General features: G+C 24.4%; 2 protein-coding genes across 4 annotated transcripts; both read right to left on the bottom strand.

Moving 5' to 3' along the window:
* Positions 1-788: 788 nt before the first annotated feature.
* Positions 789-8,929, bottom strand: LOC113556933 (kinetochore protein NDC80 homolog). The gene is made up of 15 exons (XM_026962173.1): positions 8,770-8,929; positions 8,373-8,512; positions 8,003-8,278; positions 7,816-7,930; positions 6,655-6,877; positions 6,028-6,191; positions 5,393-5,504; positions 5,212-5,324; positions 4,673-4,805; positions 3,725-3,930; positions 3,231-3,452; positions 3,047-3,151; positions 2,039-2,154; positions 1,847-1,949; positions 789-936 (listed from the first exon to the last, which is right to left on the bottom strand). Exons 2-15 carry the CDS (start codon positions 8,474-8,476, stop codon positions 865-867), a joined length of 2,064 nt encoding a protein of 687 aa, XP_026817974.1. The 5' UTR covers positions 8,477-8,512; positions 8,770-8,929; the 3' UTR covers positions 789-864.
* A 2,155-nt stretch (positions 8,930-11,084) lies between these two features.
* On the bottom strand, positions 11,085-15,224 carry LOC113556939. Of its 3 annotated transcripts, none has more exons than XM_026962186.2 (6): positions 14,855-15,224; positions 13,957-14,147; positions 12,997-13,535; positions 12,168-12,246; positions 11,497-11,585; positions 11,085-11,430 (listed from the first exon to the last, which is right to left on the bottom strand). In XM_026962186.2, exons 2-5 carry the CDS (start codon positions 13,957-13,959, stop codon positions 11,577-11,579), a joined length of 630 nt encoding a protein of 209 aa, XP_026817987.1. In that variant the 5' UTR covers positions 13,960-14,147; positions 14,855-15,224; the 3' UTR covers positions 11,085-11,430; positions 11,497-11,576. The 3 variants fall into 3 exon arrangements, with proteins under 3 accessions (XP_026817987.1, XP_026817995.1, XP_026818001.1); XM_026962194.2 differs by having other exon boundaries at positions 15,176-15,222; XM_026962200.2 differs by lacking the exon at positions 14,855-15,224 and adding an exon at positions 14,256-14,279.
* Positions 15,225-17,819: the final 2,595 nt, after the last annotated feature.

Genomic DNA, 17,819 nt, shown 5'->3' with positions numbered 1-17,819 from the left:
ATAGATAGTTTCTTTACTTTATTTTAATTTAATTTTAATCATACTATATAAATTTATAAATATAAACTCATCAATAAAAAAAAATTTTTATGGAGTAAACCAATAATAGAATCAAAATGATCTGAACCAATGTGGTCACATTAAGCGGAATTCACTATATATATATATAATTCCATTGATTATAAATACTAGTATTTATAATAGCTAGGTACTTATATGATTATGGAACATTTTTTCTCAAAATAAATCGATATAAATGTTTTCCAAAATACATGTTTGACAACAGTACAACAATATATGCATTATACAGATGAAATATGATCTTACAATCATAAAATATGTAATAAAACTTATTTTTTTGTACACCTAACATATAATACGATCACTCATGAAAAAAATATACAAGTGCATACAACTCTCTAAGTGGTTAATAATTTTTTTAAGTTTCTATCATACAATTATCAACACACAGCTGACTACTAGACACTGTACACTTTATCAATGATGTACAGACCCATTAAATAAGATAAACAATAATGTAACTAAAAACAAATTTCAATTAGTTTGTTTTCATTGTTTTTTTTTTCTTTAGAAATTCAGTTTAACACCAATATACAATTGTAAACATAAATTAAAAATGTTTTTCCTGTAGTAATAGTATACAAATTAAGATGAATGATTGAAAATATAAATTCCTATTCAACTTGTTTACAATATTAAAATAATAAATTCATTATATAATCATTTATTGTAATTCTAAACATAAAAATATTATTCAAAAATATAAAATTATAAAATTAAATTAATTCATAAAGTATATTATTAAGCTATAAAAATTTACAAAAGTATTCTAAAGCATACAAATTATAAATTTAATTTTTGGATATAACTGCTTTTAATAGATTGTATATCCTGTAATTGCTGGTCACTAAGTTTCTGTAAAGTTATAATAAAATAGCACAATATTAAAATATTTAACTTAATTATTCAAAAAAGTAGGTTCCATTTATTAAAATATTATTGTATAATTATCTGACCATTTTACTAATTTATTAAGCTATGATAGTTCTTATTATATATTGGTTTTTTATAAATTATAATATTTCAGCTTGAAGAAAAATAATCGTTTAGTCTATTTCTAAATAAAAATATAAAATAATGAAAAATAAATTTCGCAGAAACCATATTAAAACCATCAGTCTTTGAGTTTTTCACCTTTAAAACTTTAATCCGATAACAGTAAAGACATTTTATAATATTTACAAGACACTAGTTTGATAGTAAGAAAAATCAAAATATTTAATGCTGATATTTTTTAGATTAAGTATTATATATACATTGTTGTAAAAGTTAGAGAATGTTCTACTATAGAGTATACTATGAAAGTAATGCACATTTTCTGGGAAAAATAAATTTATTGATCCGATTGACACAAATGTTAAAATTCTTCAAAATAGTCTCCCTTACTTTTAACCTATATATTTTAAATAATATTAAATATAAAACTCCATATTCTTTTATTTAGGTATTTATTAGTATTAATATTATTAATTTGAAAAAAACAGTGTGATGTGCATATAATCTATACCACACCAATATACAAAAATATTATCTTATTGTTGATAAGTTATTGATTTCATTTATTATAAATCTTTTTGTTTATTTTTTTATTGTTAAATTTGTTATACATGATTGATATTTTTCAGTATTTTTTTTTAGAATTTTTCATATTTAACATTTTTTTAGTACATAATTTGCCCTATAATCAACTTCTTTAACTTCTAAGCCCTAATAATAAGCTAAATGAAACCATCTGAATTATTAACAAATAATAAATACCGTATACCTTAACTAACTCTTTGGTTTCCTCAATGAGTTCCCCATGTTTTTTCAAAGAGTTAAAGGTTTTTGTATAAATGTATTTCTTTTCTTCCTCCATTTCACTAATCCTAAAAAAATATATTATAAATTAAATTATAACAATATAAATAATAAATATATAATAAGGTATTTTATACAATTAAACAACCATACTTACTGCTGACATAAGTTATTTTTTTCTTCTGTTTTGACTTTAACCTCAGTGTTATCGAGATTAATACTTTTTATTTCAGCTTGAATCTCATACAACTTATTTTCATGCTCTTGTTTTGCCTAAAATAATTATTGGATACAATGTTATAATAAATTAAATTATAGTAAAACTTCGATAAAACGGAAACCCTGTTATACGGAAAGTTTCTTTGGTTTTTTTTATCAAATACATATAAATTTATCCCCCCAAGACGGAAACCTCACTAAGCCAGAAATAAACACATTCCTGTATTAAAATTGGATGAAAACTATCGCTAGGATGGAAATATAACATGAAAAACCAAACTTAGAATAACTGTCAAATTTATTTTTGTATTCTCTATACCCATAGATAATCGCTAAACGAGTGCGTTCTTTGTACAATGACATTAAAAACTAATAAAAAATTTATATGTATATTGTATACACATTGGAATTGACTTCAAGAGCCAAAAAATGTTTTAATTTTATGACATAAATAATTTATTTATTGTCACAAATATCTAATAATATTATAAATAATTAATACAATGTATAACATTTATGTTTCATGATTCAATTGTCTAAATATTTGTTTATCTAGGTCAGCCTTGAAATTAATTAGTCCAAATAATTAATATTCTACTGTATTTTCAAATATCTTATAAATAGCTAAATATTATTTTGAAAAGTAGTGAAAATTACTACTTTATAATTGAGGTTAAAATTAATATTATAATCTCAATCAAGAGTTTCCAACCTTTTTTATTTTTTTTTTTTAATTTCTTAGTAATAAATTAAAAACAATGAAAACTAATATATTATTTTTAAGACATTATAAGGTTGGCATGTCAATTCGAAAACATTTGATGGCTGTATATTAGAAACTCTTGGTCTATACTGTCTATAGGGCTTTATATGATGATAAAATACAATTTTGTCTTTTTGAGGATAAGTGTTTAATACTGGCATAAGAATATTAAATAATAATTACCTCAAACTGACGATCAGTTATTTCTAACAAACGTTTTTTATCAGCTTCACGTTCGGGATCCAATTTTTCAGCTATTTTCTTTAATTTGTTATACTCCAGCTCTGCCTAAAATTATAATATATTTCATAAGTACACATAACAATTTATAATTAGTATACTTATTTGTGTTTAATTCATTACTTACTGAATCTAGTTCTATTCGTATAGAAGCAATTTTGTGTTCAACTTCTTTCAGTTTTTCAACATTCTTGTTTTTTAAACTTTTCAATAATTCATCCACTTCTTTTAAAGATTCTCTTATGTGTACAGCAAGTACATTTTTATCGGCTATTGCATTTTCAAGTTCAGGTAATACAACAATATTTTCAGCACACATTTTATTGTACTGTACAAATAATTTATCCAGCTAAACAATAAACAATTATAAGTTTATGAATGAAATAATTACAGTAATTAAATCATGATTAAAATAGTTAATAATAATGTTACTCCAAGCTAGACATCAAGAGCCACATGAGACTGACTCAAGAGCCGCGTGCAACTTATGAGCCTCTTTGTAGCCACCCCTGATATAAATCATCACATTAGACAAAGGATGACATTCTGATATTCTAGTATTTCACTTTTTACAACTTAACTAATAAAATTCTTATTTTAAATAAATCAATTAATACTAACTTTTAATCTAACGTCAACAACATTTAAATCTTCAGAATATACTATATTTGAGTATTCTTCTAAACAATTTGATTCATATTGTATGTCTTGTTTCAGAGTAATAATATCTTCTTCAATAATTTTCTTATCGTCTTGAGTAATTTGTTGACCATTTATACAACTATTGACTACATTCAATTCCCTTTGTAAGTTTTCAATATCTTTTTCTAAACAATATTTCAAATGATAATATAAGTATAAAAAATTAATTAACATTTTTTAGTTTACTTGTCTTTGATAGACAAAAGTTATAACACAAATATAAATTGTTCACAGTAAATATAGAAAAGAATACTCTGCCTAATGTATTTTTAAACTTAAAGCGACTACCGGTTTTCATCACATTTGATCAAACTAAAACCCTCAATTAAATCAGTTTTTGTCATTAGATTTTGTTTTAGACAATCAGATGATTCACCATAAATAAAAAAAATAGAGTACATATTTAAGTTGTTACTTGTTATCTTAACGAAATGTGAGTTTAACAATTGTTAAAATAATAAAAATAATAAAATTACATTCCCAAGAGCACAGCCATTGGTGTATGTTAGCCACACTCATTTCTACCATTGTACGCAGAAGCTAATTGCCTGAGATTACCCTTATATGAAACAGAGTATATAAATATACTATAGAATGTGTAATAGTGATAATCACTTATTACTTCATGAATTTGCTAACTTTTTATGGTCGAATTTCAGAAGACAATAATTGAACTTAACATTAAATATTAAAATTAAAATAGACTATAATATAATTCATAGATAAATTCGACACTAGAGATAGTTATATAAGTTATAAGTATAGTGATAAGTTATATATTAATAAAAATATAAAACCAAAATTAAAATTGTTACTATTATAATCAGTATAAAAAATAAAGGTTTAATAGGGTTGAAGAATTAATACCTTGAAAAACACGTTCATCTTTTTTCTTTGAAATATATTCCTGTACTTCTCCATGACATGTTTGTAAATCTTTGATATATTTTTTTGAGTTTGCAATATCTTTTTGTAATGCAACTTTCATAGCTTTCATTTCCTGAAAATATAAATATATTTTAACTATATTATATTGCTTGGACTTTTTAAATAAATAAATATAATTTTGAAAATTGCAACAAGTATTTTATAATTTAATAAAATAAAACTTAATAGTTAAGTTTTTTATCTCCTACTGTATGCATAGTATCTTTCTAACATACAATTAACAAGTCATACATAAAAATAAACAAGATTCAAATTTTTAATAAGTATCATTGAATATTTATTGTACTCAAAAAATGTTCTGATAGTATATTTAGAAAGCTTTTAATAATTTAATACAGATAAAAAAAAAAACTAATGATAATTTTACGGCTTTGTAGAAAGTTATTAAATATGTTGAGTTTATAATTCTAATATGCAAGCCTCTCGATTTTCTAGATATGATGTTTATTTAACTATACCTCCAATTTTTGTTCTTCAGTAAGGTCATTTAGTAAATCTAGCTCTTCTTTATGATGATTTAGTTCTTCCTCCAATTTTATCAATGCTTCCTCATCAATACCAAGTGTATTTTCTAAATAAAATAAGAAATAATATTACATTATAATTACAACAACATAAGATAATATAACATTAACTAACTATAATTTTCCAACAAGAGCTCTTCTTGTTTCTTGAGGAATTCTTGATCTGCTGGTTTACCAGATCCTCTACTCTCAACTTGATATGAATTTAATAAAAACGGCAAATACATCTATAAAATTAAACATAATTTGTGATAATAAATTAATAATAATAATAATTTTTTGTAACAGAAAATTAAAATTATCTAAGTGTATATTGATGAAAATAAATATTATAAAACAATTTAAGTTATATACTACATATACAGTAGGGTCTCGATAATCCGTAAGACCCAGTAATCCAAACGGCTTAGAGTGTACATCGCCACTGTTCCATTATTGTACTTAAGTAGATCAATAAAATAATAATCATAATGATATTACGACTGTATATCACACACAAGCATCGTCGGATTCCATACGTTGATAACAATTATTAGTCGCTTGTCATACTTTATAGTGATTTCATTTTTGTCAAAAAAAGTACATGAAAATGGCCTCATGTAAGGGAAGTCATAGGTAATCCGAATAAATCGGTTATCTGGACAACCTCTTTCCCCGATCAGATTATAGAGACCCTACTATATTTTGTTTTAGATAATTGTTTATATTTAAGTTTACTTCTAAAAGGTAAAATAAAATTGTAATAATTACCTTAAATTCAACTGTTTGTTCATAATCTTCATCTTCAGACAAATCCGGATCGAGCATTGTTGGATACAATGTATCCATAACATTAAATCGATTTTGAGTTTCACATAACTCTACTAACCAAAGAAGTAAACCAACTACTTGTGGAAAGGAATGGCTAGCATTAACTAGAGTCGTTAATAAAATAAAAATATATCCTTAGTAAATATTAAATATCTACATTTAAATGTTAAAAAAAAAAATAAGTGGTATATCAATCATAATCAAGTTATGGATTAAGCTTTGTACTTGAATAATCAAGTTTTAATTAAAAACTATACCTACATATTGTACTAACATCAATTTATTTGAAGACTAAACACATATATGCTAATATTAATGAAATTAAAAAACATAAGAGTATATTTTTTTCAATAAGATGAGGACATGAAGGTATATGAATAATTCATATTACTAAATCACCCTACTCTTATGTCAGTTATATACAGTTTTAATCAAAACAGTATATTTTTAACAATTTTGACCTGTTATTATTTTAATATAAATGTACAACCTAACAATGAACCTTATACTTAAATTATTTTAAATGTATTATTATTATTATTAAGTCTAAAATATAATAAACATTACCGGTAATAAGCCATGATTTATCCACTTTTCCTTTATAATAGTACTTTTTCATAATTTTGGGTAATTCTTCCATGTATTTACTTTTATTTAATACTTGATTTCTGTCAAGCTTATGTAATAAATACTCGCACATATCAGTAAACATAGTAGTTGTCATTGGCTTCATACTACCATTATTCAGAATGTGAGTTGCATTAGGAGCAGTCAAAAAATAGTTTTGAATCTACAACAAAAAATTAAATAAGTTAAATAAGTATATTATATTTATAAATAAAATATTATATATTACATAATGATAATTATTGATATAATGTATTTGTTCAAATAAACTATAAAAATATATCTATGGATATAAAGATGTGGTAATAAATTTAACTTTATTTTATCTCATGAGAGAACAGGTAACTATAACTAATCATTAAAGCTAAGATCTTGTAATAAATGCTACTTTATAAAGGAGTGTGATAGAAAGATAATTCTTGTATATAAATACATTTTGAATCTTTTTGATTTTAATAAAATAAACTTTATTTTGCTTTTTTCCCATTTGGTTCTTTTTTTTACATAATTTTTATGAAATTTTTACATATATTTTGTACATTATATTTCAACTATATATAATTATTGCCAGAAATTATAAAACCAGCAATAAACAGAGGACTAATAAAATAACTATCATTAATGTGCTAGAATTGTAGTTTTATCAAAATAACCATAATTAGTTTTATTTATGATTTAAGAAAAATATGGGTTTGCATAGATGAAACAACTGACAACATGCAACTTAATGATGTGTGTAAGTGCATGCAAATTTTCCAAAATTGAAATATCAACAGAAAATAATAATACCTTCAACAAGACATCAATATTTTTATTTTTAGGTTTTATAATATAGGTCAATTTATTCTTTTATTATAACTAACCAAGCCTAATATGAATTGCTGAACATAAATTTGGTATGTTCAGCTCTTGTAAAACAAAGAACAACAAATTTAGGCGTGTCATTCTTCATATTACATGGAACTTTTCTACCAAATACTTGATGATGGTTAGATTTTCACATATACAAAACCTAAAGTTCAGCACTCATACAAAATATACAAATAAGTACAGTTTTCTAACGAGACAAAGCATAAAAAAATATATAATTATATTTAGTACTTTATGTATAGCTGTTTGTTGAAAATCTTTTTCAGTCAATGGTCGCACTTCTTTTCTATTCTTAACTACTCCACCATAATTACTATAACGTGATTCTGAGCTCAACCTTCGATTCCTACAAACACATTAATTTATATTGCATGATATATATAAAATTAATTGAAAACTCAGTAAATTATATAGTTACTTGTAACTAGAATTTATTCCAGGTAAATTTGGATTAAGTCCCGGTGTAACACATGGTGTAGACGCAACTAAATTAATACCAGTAATATTCATGGATGTAGTTGAACGAACTAAAGTATTTCTCTGTTGATTGGCTGGTTTCTTCACTGTTGATAACCATAACTTTGGATCATGTGCAGATAAATTTTCTGATGAGGCAGATTTTTTTTTTGCTGAAAATCCAGGTTTCAAAAGCATTGATTTTTTTTCCATACCACGACTTTCTCGACGACTCAATCTAATAATAAATAAATTAGTCATTGTTATAATTGCCTAATTTTCTTCATAAAAATAAATTTTAAAATAATTGTTTTAAAGAAATCAATAAATACCTCATATCATTGCCATCAAATGAATTTTGTCTTCCAAATGTGGAACCACCAAAAGTATTTCGTCCAGCTGCTGACGAACGTCTTCCAAAAGATGCCTTCTTCATTATTTTATATTTTTAAATCATTTATTGTATTAAAATCTAACACAAACAAGAAAATAGTTATTAATATTATTTATTACTTATAGTTACAGTTATAAAATATTATATTTTATTCTCAATAGGAATTTTATCAACAAAATATTATTAAGAAAATTTTGAATTAAATCATTTTTCAAAATCACAATTTCAATAATCTTGGGATTGTAAACTGTAAACTAAAACCATTTGATTATAAATAGTATTATTTATAATCAATGCCAAAACTTCCATTATAAGCAGTTCATAAATTGTAGTACCTTTTGAACAAAATTAAAATAGACGAAAATAGGATATACACAATTAATTTTGATAAAGTAAATTGTACATTTGAATTATTTAACTCTGAAACGAAATTAATACAACAATATATGAGTGATAACTGAAACTGAGTTACTGATTGTATTGTTGTAATTCGTAGACTAAATTTTGATATTTCAAAATAACCGAAATAGTAAACGCAGAAGGCAGACGATAACAAAAAACTGTTACGGCTGGCGGGCGGTGGGAGGATAACTGCAGCGCCCCATGTGGCCATTTCTCGTTGGTGGTGGGTACTGGTTTCACGCCAAATTTAAAACTTGCGTAAGAACTCGTTATTTCATATAAAAAAAATAATGTATATGTATTTAATAATAAAAAAAATAATAATAATAAATAAAATTGACTATACACAATACAAGCGTCAGTTAATTAAAAAATAATAATAATAATGTATAAAAATAATGTATGAAATTTATAACAAAATAAAATATCGTTAAAGGTCTTCCTTCTTTTTTCGTGTTTGATTTTGGTACATTTTCTACTAGCATTATGTGATAGTGTGATACGGTACATTATCCATGACAATTACACATGGCTTCTTCAATAGTAGCAGCATATTTTGAAACAATTGAAACTAATCATAAAATATTTGACTATTTATTTGTGAGTGGTAATCACCGTCATTTTTACATTTTACTCCGGAAAATTAATCTAGAGTCTGGTATAAAAAAAACAAATTTAGCTGCCTCTACATGTCATACCATAAGACCACCTTTGCAGGTTGGTACTTTAAGCCGTTCACTCTACGTGTCGTTTTACCAAATATGTTTTCTTTTCGAACATAGAGTAATATTAATCTATGGTAGAAACACTTCAACACATACGATATCTTTTTATAGACTTAATTCACAGATATAAAAAATACTTATAATAATTTATATACCCATGATCAATATTACGTTTATAAACGATTTGTATTATCTTTCATCATTATCGAATTTTAGTTATTTGTCACGGTCTTCTAAGTTCTAAGACCGACAAGACCGTGTGATTATTGTTGTTCATTGAGCTTTGAGTTCAAGAATAGTTTTTGGTTTACATGGAAAATTAGGAAATATGTTCTACGCACAGATACATAAAAATGTATATTTTATTTGTATTTTTATATATCTATGGTTCTATGTAAGTAGTCAATAGACATAATTATGTAATATGTACACAATCTTTTGTAATTCTAAAAGGTATGCTATTCAAGATTCAAACCATTGACTTAACAATAGATATTGGTATTAGTATGCTTAGTATGGTTAAACAAATTTAATGTAAGTTTAAGTATATTATATTTGTCTGAATCCAACTGTATAACCATTGATTATACAAAATATTTTATATACCCAATTAATATTTATTTAAAAAATTTAAAGATGTACACATATTATTATATTTTTGTAAAACTAACAAAAATATAACGGAAATCCACTAAATTATGATATACTATTTTTTTTTTTTTTTTTGATTGACGAGTTTATAAATAAAAAAAATTCATTGTTTGTTAATATGTATTTAGTTACAAATAAATGTTGATATTGTTGTTCTAATATATTGTTATAAATTATATAATTTTAAATGAAAATAAGAAAATATAATATATAATGCTTAAAAACATTTTTTAAATTTTAAAATTTATATAATAAATATTAATTATATAAAATATTTTGTATTTAGGACTTTTTGTCTGACATTAAAAGTGAGCTCGGACTTTTTGTCCAGCTATAAAAACTGAATCCAGACATTTTGTCCAACTTTTTTTGAAAGGATTTTTTGACAGATTACCTACTGATAGTACCATAATGGTACTACCATTGATTATAAATACTATACTGCTATAGAATAAAGTATTTATAATCAATTATGGCATCTAGTGTTATATGCATATTAAAAATAAATTATAAACCTTCTATAATATTTTTTTTTTAGTGTTTTTTATTTTATTTCTATGGTAGTTAACCTGTTAAACTGACTGTTATTATCACTTATTTACTATATTTATTTTTTATTTATAATTTAAGAAGTCAACTATTCAATACATTCAACACAAGCAGCTGCTTAAAGAAAGTGTGACAAATTTATAATCTATAATAATTATTATAACTATTATGAATTATTATTATTTTTTATTTATTTAAGTTGTATTTTATTCATATTTGTTTTCAAATTTAATAAATTCAATATTTATTAAACTTTCAATGACAATAATTAGAATTCAGGAAATAATTAAATTTAATGCTAAGTATAAAACTTGGGTAAAAAATAAAAATCACCATATTATTACTTTATTATGACACTGAACAATAATAATGTATTAACAATAATTATCAATTAAGTAAAACAATTAATTTAATTTATGATGATACATTTTCAAAAATCACACCATCTTATTTAATGAGTTAGGCTGTAGTAAAATTATTTTAGAAATTTTAATTGTAATTATAAATATGTAATACTACTAAAACAACATACTCGAAGGAACTTGTTGAACATGATCATCAATATGATTAACAATTCTTAAGAATTCCAAGAAGTTACTGACCCCGGTCAGCTGCCACATTCCTTAATCAGTCTGGTTGTATCTTCTCTTTGGAATTTTCGTGCACCTTCTATAAATTAGTAAAATAAACAATTATTTCTATAACTCAATTAAAATGAAAACTAATAACACTCACTCCACAAAATAATTAAGCAATTACCAAGAGATCATTTACATGTTGTTTAAATTTAATAAAGAATTGATAAACAACAATAATCAACATTTCTGTAAAAAAAAATATACATATATTATGATTTTAAGTAATATAAAAAGTATTGTTACAATAATAACAAAATTATAAGACATTATTTTATTGATGCCAAAGATACTCTATAGGTAATAGTGAAAAATAATCATAAGAATACCTACCATTGGGCATTAATGAAACACATATTATTAACTATAAAAATATGAAACCAAAATTTACAATGATAAATAATTAAAATAATAATTATTTTAATTAGTTCTATCAATTATTTTATACTAAGAAAAAGGTGTGTTATTATTATGGTTCAGAATGTTGAAAGATAATATACCAAGGAAATAAAGAAATTATTTGTTAATAAACAAAAAATTATTAATAACATAAGTAATAAATGTGTTGTTACACTATAATAGTGTCAGACAATAATGTGGAAAATGACAACATTGGCTAGTAAAACTAAAATAATTTAATAAAAAATGAGTTTTTTAACATATCTTTACATAAATAGCTAATTTTAAGCATTGACTATGTTTTCTATCTAAAGACGTCTTTTTCCAATTATCGTCTTTCGTGATAATATATATCATATTGATGTAACTAACTAGTTTCCGTAATCTCCTCATCCTTTTTACTCTTGCTTTAGTTTGGGTATATGTATAATTTTTAGCCGCTTCTTGGTGCCTGTCAATTTAACAAATGAAAAGATATTTATTAAAATATAATCAAATATGTATCAATGGTGTCATAAAAATAAAAATTATATGTAACATTAAAAATGAATCAAGTCATAGCTATTAAATGTTTGAATAATATAATATAATCACTATACTAATCATACACATTTAAATTTAAAAAAATAAGTAAAAATTTACATTTGTTACCGAAACAATTACTCAGATTTTTTTTAGTTATATTTGTGTAAAATTATGTAGTCATTTGAAGATACAAGTTTGTTGTTTTTTTACTTATCAGTTACTTTACATAAGTATTCTTATGTATAAAGAATACAACCTAATATATTATTATTTTAACCTAACCATGCTAGGTCTCCGGTTCAGTTTTAAAGAATTTATTTTTACCTAGTAACCAATCTAAGTTTGCCCCTGCACCGACTGTTTTTTACTACATTAGTTTTGTAAACAAATTTATTTGAATATCATAAAATTGTACTAAATTTTTAATATACAAGGGCCATATCACATTGGTTACCTTGTCATTTTAAAACAAAATGTGATTAATGAATATAAAAAGTACTGCTTATTGAATCAAATTTTATCAACAACTTAAAAAATAATTAATTCTGAAAACTTTGTCTAGTACTAATATTTTAAAACTGAAATATTTGTATTTCAAAAGAAAATTACTTAATGGTTACTAAAGCGAGTTTATTCCAATATCATAACATAGTGAATCAAATAAAAATCAACTTACCAAATTATTTCGTTGTTATAAATACTCCGAACAGACATTGTTGTAATTGTTGGATCAAGACCTCTTTCAGTGAGTGCATTCCTTAAGAGTGGTACATTTAGATCAATAACAGGAGGCTCATGGTTATGAGGATTTCGAATAGAAATGTGGTTATCCGATATATCTATACTAATTGATGCTGTACCATAACATATTGGACGACTAGGATTTCGTTGCCGTTCACATATTAATGTTATTGTATTGACAAGCAATTTTTTCTTATAATATTTATAGCCTAAATTATCCACATATATTTTTGTATTGCGTTGAATGCCGGGGAGGATTCTGTAAATTTTTGGTTTTTCAACAATAACAGCATCAGGAACATCTTCATCATCATTATCTGGTACTGACGTAATGACTGGTAAGGCATAATCATGGTCAACTATATGATTTGAAACATTAATTTCTTCTTTAAAATGCTGAATATAATTGTGATCAATTAAATGCTGACTTTGACTATCCATATTTATGTAACTATTTAAGTTATATCCTATACACTAAACAAATTTGAAATATTATTGAATAGAAATAATAAAATATTTATAAATAATTATAAATTAGTAGCCAAGTTATTGCAGGGAGCACTTTGTGGATTTAAAGATAAAATTAATAAGTAGGATGAATAATTGTGAACCGGGACTAAACTCTGACGTCAAAATAATGAAATCTAATGGTACCAAACCAAAAAAATAAATACCTAACAATATTTGATTTTGTACATAAAGTATGCCATGTCCAACTTAAACTTAAATATAGTTGAATTTAAATCAATGAAAAACAAGATTTATTAGTGATCTGTCATCTAGGAACTATATAGTATGATTGACTTTTCAACTCTACTATTATCAATTATATTTTAAGTCCCTCATTGTTCAACCTGCTCAAATTAAAATTCAAATATGCTATAGCAATATTTACCATTTATATGATTAATGGATCAATTCCAAAAATAATGGTATCAGCCAATGAGGTCCATTCATTGATAGCAATATTATGTACTTCATTGATTTTATATTTAATATTGTGTTTAAACACAAATTGATGACTGAAGTGAAAATTGTTCCTTTAAATTATCATGACTGTTGAGCAATAACCATTATCAATGAAATCTGAAACAAATATTACAAAAATTAAGAACCTGCTAAAATCTAAATATACAGTGAAAGAGGGGAAAGGAGAGGGATTGTTATTAAATAATTAATATATGATAAATTTACTGTGATAATATTGAGTCATTATTGCTTGATTTAACAGGACGCCATACCCATATCTATTGTTCCTGTCTTACTAACGTACATCATAACAAATTTTCGTTCAGCAGAATACATTTTGTGATGTTAGCTTTAATATTAGAGTAAATTTACCTATTATCAAATTTAAAGGTAAGAATATTATCTAGACAATGGCATAAGCTTTTATAGATATTATTATTTTAAAGAGAGTTATAACTTTGTAAAATATTACAACTTTAAAATGTTCATAACTCACTTTAAAATGATAATATCAATAAAATCATATGTCATTTTTTAGATAATATTCTTACATTTAAATTTGATAATAGGTAATTTTACTCTAATATTAAAGCTAACATCACAAAATGTATTCTGCTGAGACTAAGACAACACATGCGTGCTCTTAAAATTATAGTATTAATGCCACACTATAATATTTTTTGCACATGACTAACACTAATTATAAAATAAATACATAATATTGTAACACGAAAATATATAGTATAACAACTTTTATAATAAATTCTGAAATACAAAAAGTATATTTATTTAAAATTAAGTATTTAAGTAGGTATATTACTTACCATATGGTATACTTCAATTATGAACAAAATTCATATGTAAATAATATTAATTACAATGTATTAGACCAGACAATTAATTTGAACGTGGAATTTATAGGTATTTATAGTAACCAATGATATATTAATAATTTATTAATACCTACACATTTATAACACAAATAATTCATAAAAAATCATTTTCCAAGGAAAAACATTACACACAGATACTATAATATTCTAAGTGGATAGTATTGATTCATATGTATACAAGCTTTTTTTAACGTCCGATTTCTGACCGTGAACACATTGTTATAAAAAATAAATAAATATTAAATAATGTACCTATTATATTCAGACTATTCTATATTTCTATTCGTGTACGGTTTTGGCTTTCGGAGCGTGTTATCTACATTCTACAAGTCTGTACAGTCGTGATCCTGATTACTTGATTGCTCTTATCAGCTATCACTCTTATCGGGCCATCGGGGGCAGATCTGAATAAATCTTAGTCCATGGCTCCGCGCACAGAATAAAATATTCAGTGGTCCATGCGCGTTAAATCATAAATTATTAATAGAAATTAATTAGTTTACGGTTCGTGCTATAGAATAACACGTTACCGTAGAACCGCGGATAAAAAGAAAGTTCTTTTTATCCGTGCGTAGAACATATCCTAGAGATTTATTAATTTATTAATTTTTTTTTCATTAATTTATTCTATGATGTTAGGTACCTAATCTATTGTAGTCTATTAGCAAATACTATAAACGACTATATATTTTATAGTATTTGCTATTTTGCCCAGTAGCTGGGCTAGTGGCTTACATTTCACTATATTATGTACACGTATCAACAGGAGTACACAGGACTAACTAAATCCGTGGCCCTCTTTAATAACAATTAATTGTTCGATATGGATACACCTTAAACATTAGTTTTATGTTTAGATTGTAAGAGTAGGTATAATTAAAAAATAAAATACATATCAAGAAATGTATAGGTATCTCTTAAAAATTGAAAACATGTGTAATATATTTATAAATGTATATGCCTAACCATTGATTATAAATACCTAGTAAATACTATGTGTACTAACCTAACCTATGATAGTACAGTACACACTAAAAATAAATATTAAAAGTTATAAAACATTTGTTAGGTGAAAATAAAATAGTGTGATTGTTACAACTTCTACTGTATAATCAGGACCGGATTTAGTGGGTGGTCTAACATCCCCCCCTCCAGTTAAGATACCTGGTTCATTGTTTTAGTGGGTAAATTTGTCATTTTGACATAATAGTCGGCAAGTCGGCAATTATGTTTTTATTATGTTTTATGATTATACATGATTATTCAAATATTAATAATTATAATATTTAATATAATAGATAATAACTTAAAATATAGCGAAATTAGTAATCAAAAATGTTTATATAAAATATAAAACATATTATTTGATAATTGGTACTTGTATTTATAGATTACTATCCGCCTGCTGCTGATCAGCAACATACATCACTAAACATATAAATATTCCCTTTATAAGTCGATACTTAATTATTTATAGACCGTCATCAATACATCAAGTCGTTTTGTATATACCACTAGTGGCGCAACCAAGAGGGGTGTTTTGGGTATCTGGACACCCCCCTCGAACCGTAATTGTTGTCCATAATAAACTAACCAATTTGGAAATGTATTGAAGAACTACTGTATACGATACTGGCGGACATTCTCGTTATATTTTTTTTTCTATGCTGCTGGTGATCAATATATAAGTATACAACCGCAAACTACAGAAAGTTTCAATTCATCGAAACTTATTGAAGGAAAGTCAGATTCAAATTTGATTTATTGAATTATCTTAATATAAATTTATAGTTTTTGTATTTTTATTGAATATACCTAATATTATAATTTTTATTTTATTGTTTTACTTTGTTAATATCAAATGCATTTTTAAGAGGAAGTCAGTGCACTGTTTGTTTTCTCTCTCTGGCCCATGCGCAACATACACAAAACTCATTTATGCAGATGCAGAATCATTTTTTTTTTGTTTTTGTTTTTGAAAATCACTCATTACAAAAACGATTGAAAATAATATTTTTAAAAGTATTACATATCAATTTTTCCAAATATTGTCTCAAACAATTTAAATATTATTGAAAATTTACATTTTTTTCAAGTCAAATATAAAATAAAATATAAAACCTATAATATATCATTCCCTCAAAAATATTATCCTCTATAATTTTTGTAGTAAGTGTTTTAACCCTAAGATAACTCAAATCATAAAAAATTTAGGTGAAAATGTTTATCTATGATGCAGATAGGTTTGAGTGAGAAAACAAATATTGCACTGACATCTTCTTAAGAAGGCGCTACTGCACCAGCACGTGTTGAGTATTGACCCTGTTTAACATACAGCGCATAACATATCAAAATTTGCGTTCAGTATATATTTCACTATTATTTTTAAAATTAGAGTAAACTGATCAATAATGTACATATAATTAGTGTACAATTTAAAATTAAGATTAATATCTAGGCCCTAGGATATTTCGAAGTATTTTATTGATATTTTAAATATGAAACCAATAATATTAATTTGAAAATCTAAAAAAAGATTATCTACAAGGCTACAATTTTAAAATTCTAACTTTTTTCAAAATTAAAATATCAATAAAACTTTCCAGTATGCCCGAATAATAATTTTATCTTTAAATTTTACAATATATAAATTTATACTCTAGTTTTAAAATAATATAATTAAATTAATTATTTATTCTGATTATTGAATTATTCTGAACGCAAAATTTTCTATGTTACATATTGTTTCGAGATTTTTTTTTGCAATTGCATGTCATTAGAATTATTAAGTGTAAAAATTGTGTAGTTTAACATTAATATTTTATTTACTTAAAAAAAAACGTAGTACGTATGAGGAAATGTTTAATGCAATATTCAATAAATGTTTCGAAAACAA

This window comes from Rhopalosiphum maidis, chromosome 4, assembly GCF_003676215.2.
Source record: "Rhopalosiphum maidis isolate BTI-1 chromosome 4, ASM367621v3, whole genome shotgun sequence".
NCBI classification, from domain to species: Eukaryota; Metazoa; Arthropoda; class Insecta; order Hemiptera; family Aphididae; genus Rhopalosiphum; species Rhopalosiphum maidis.
This window is presented reverse-complemented; position numbering and strand designations above follow the sequence as displayed.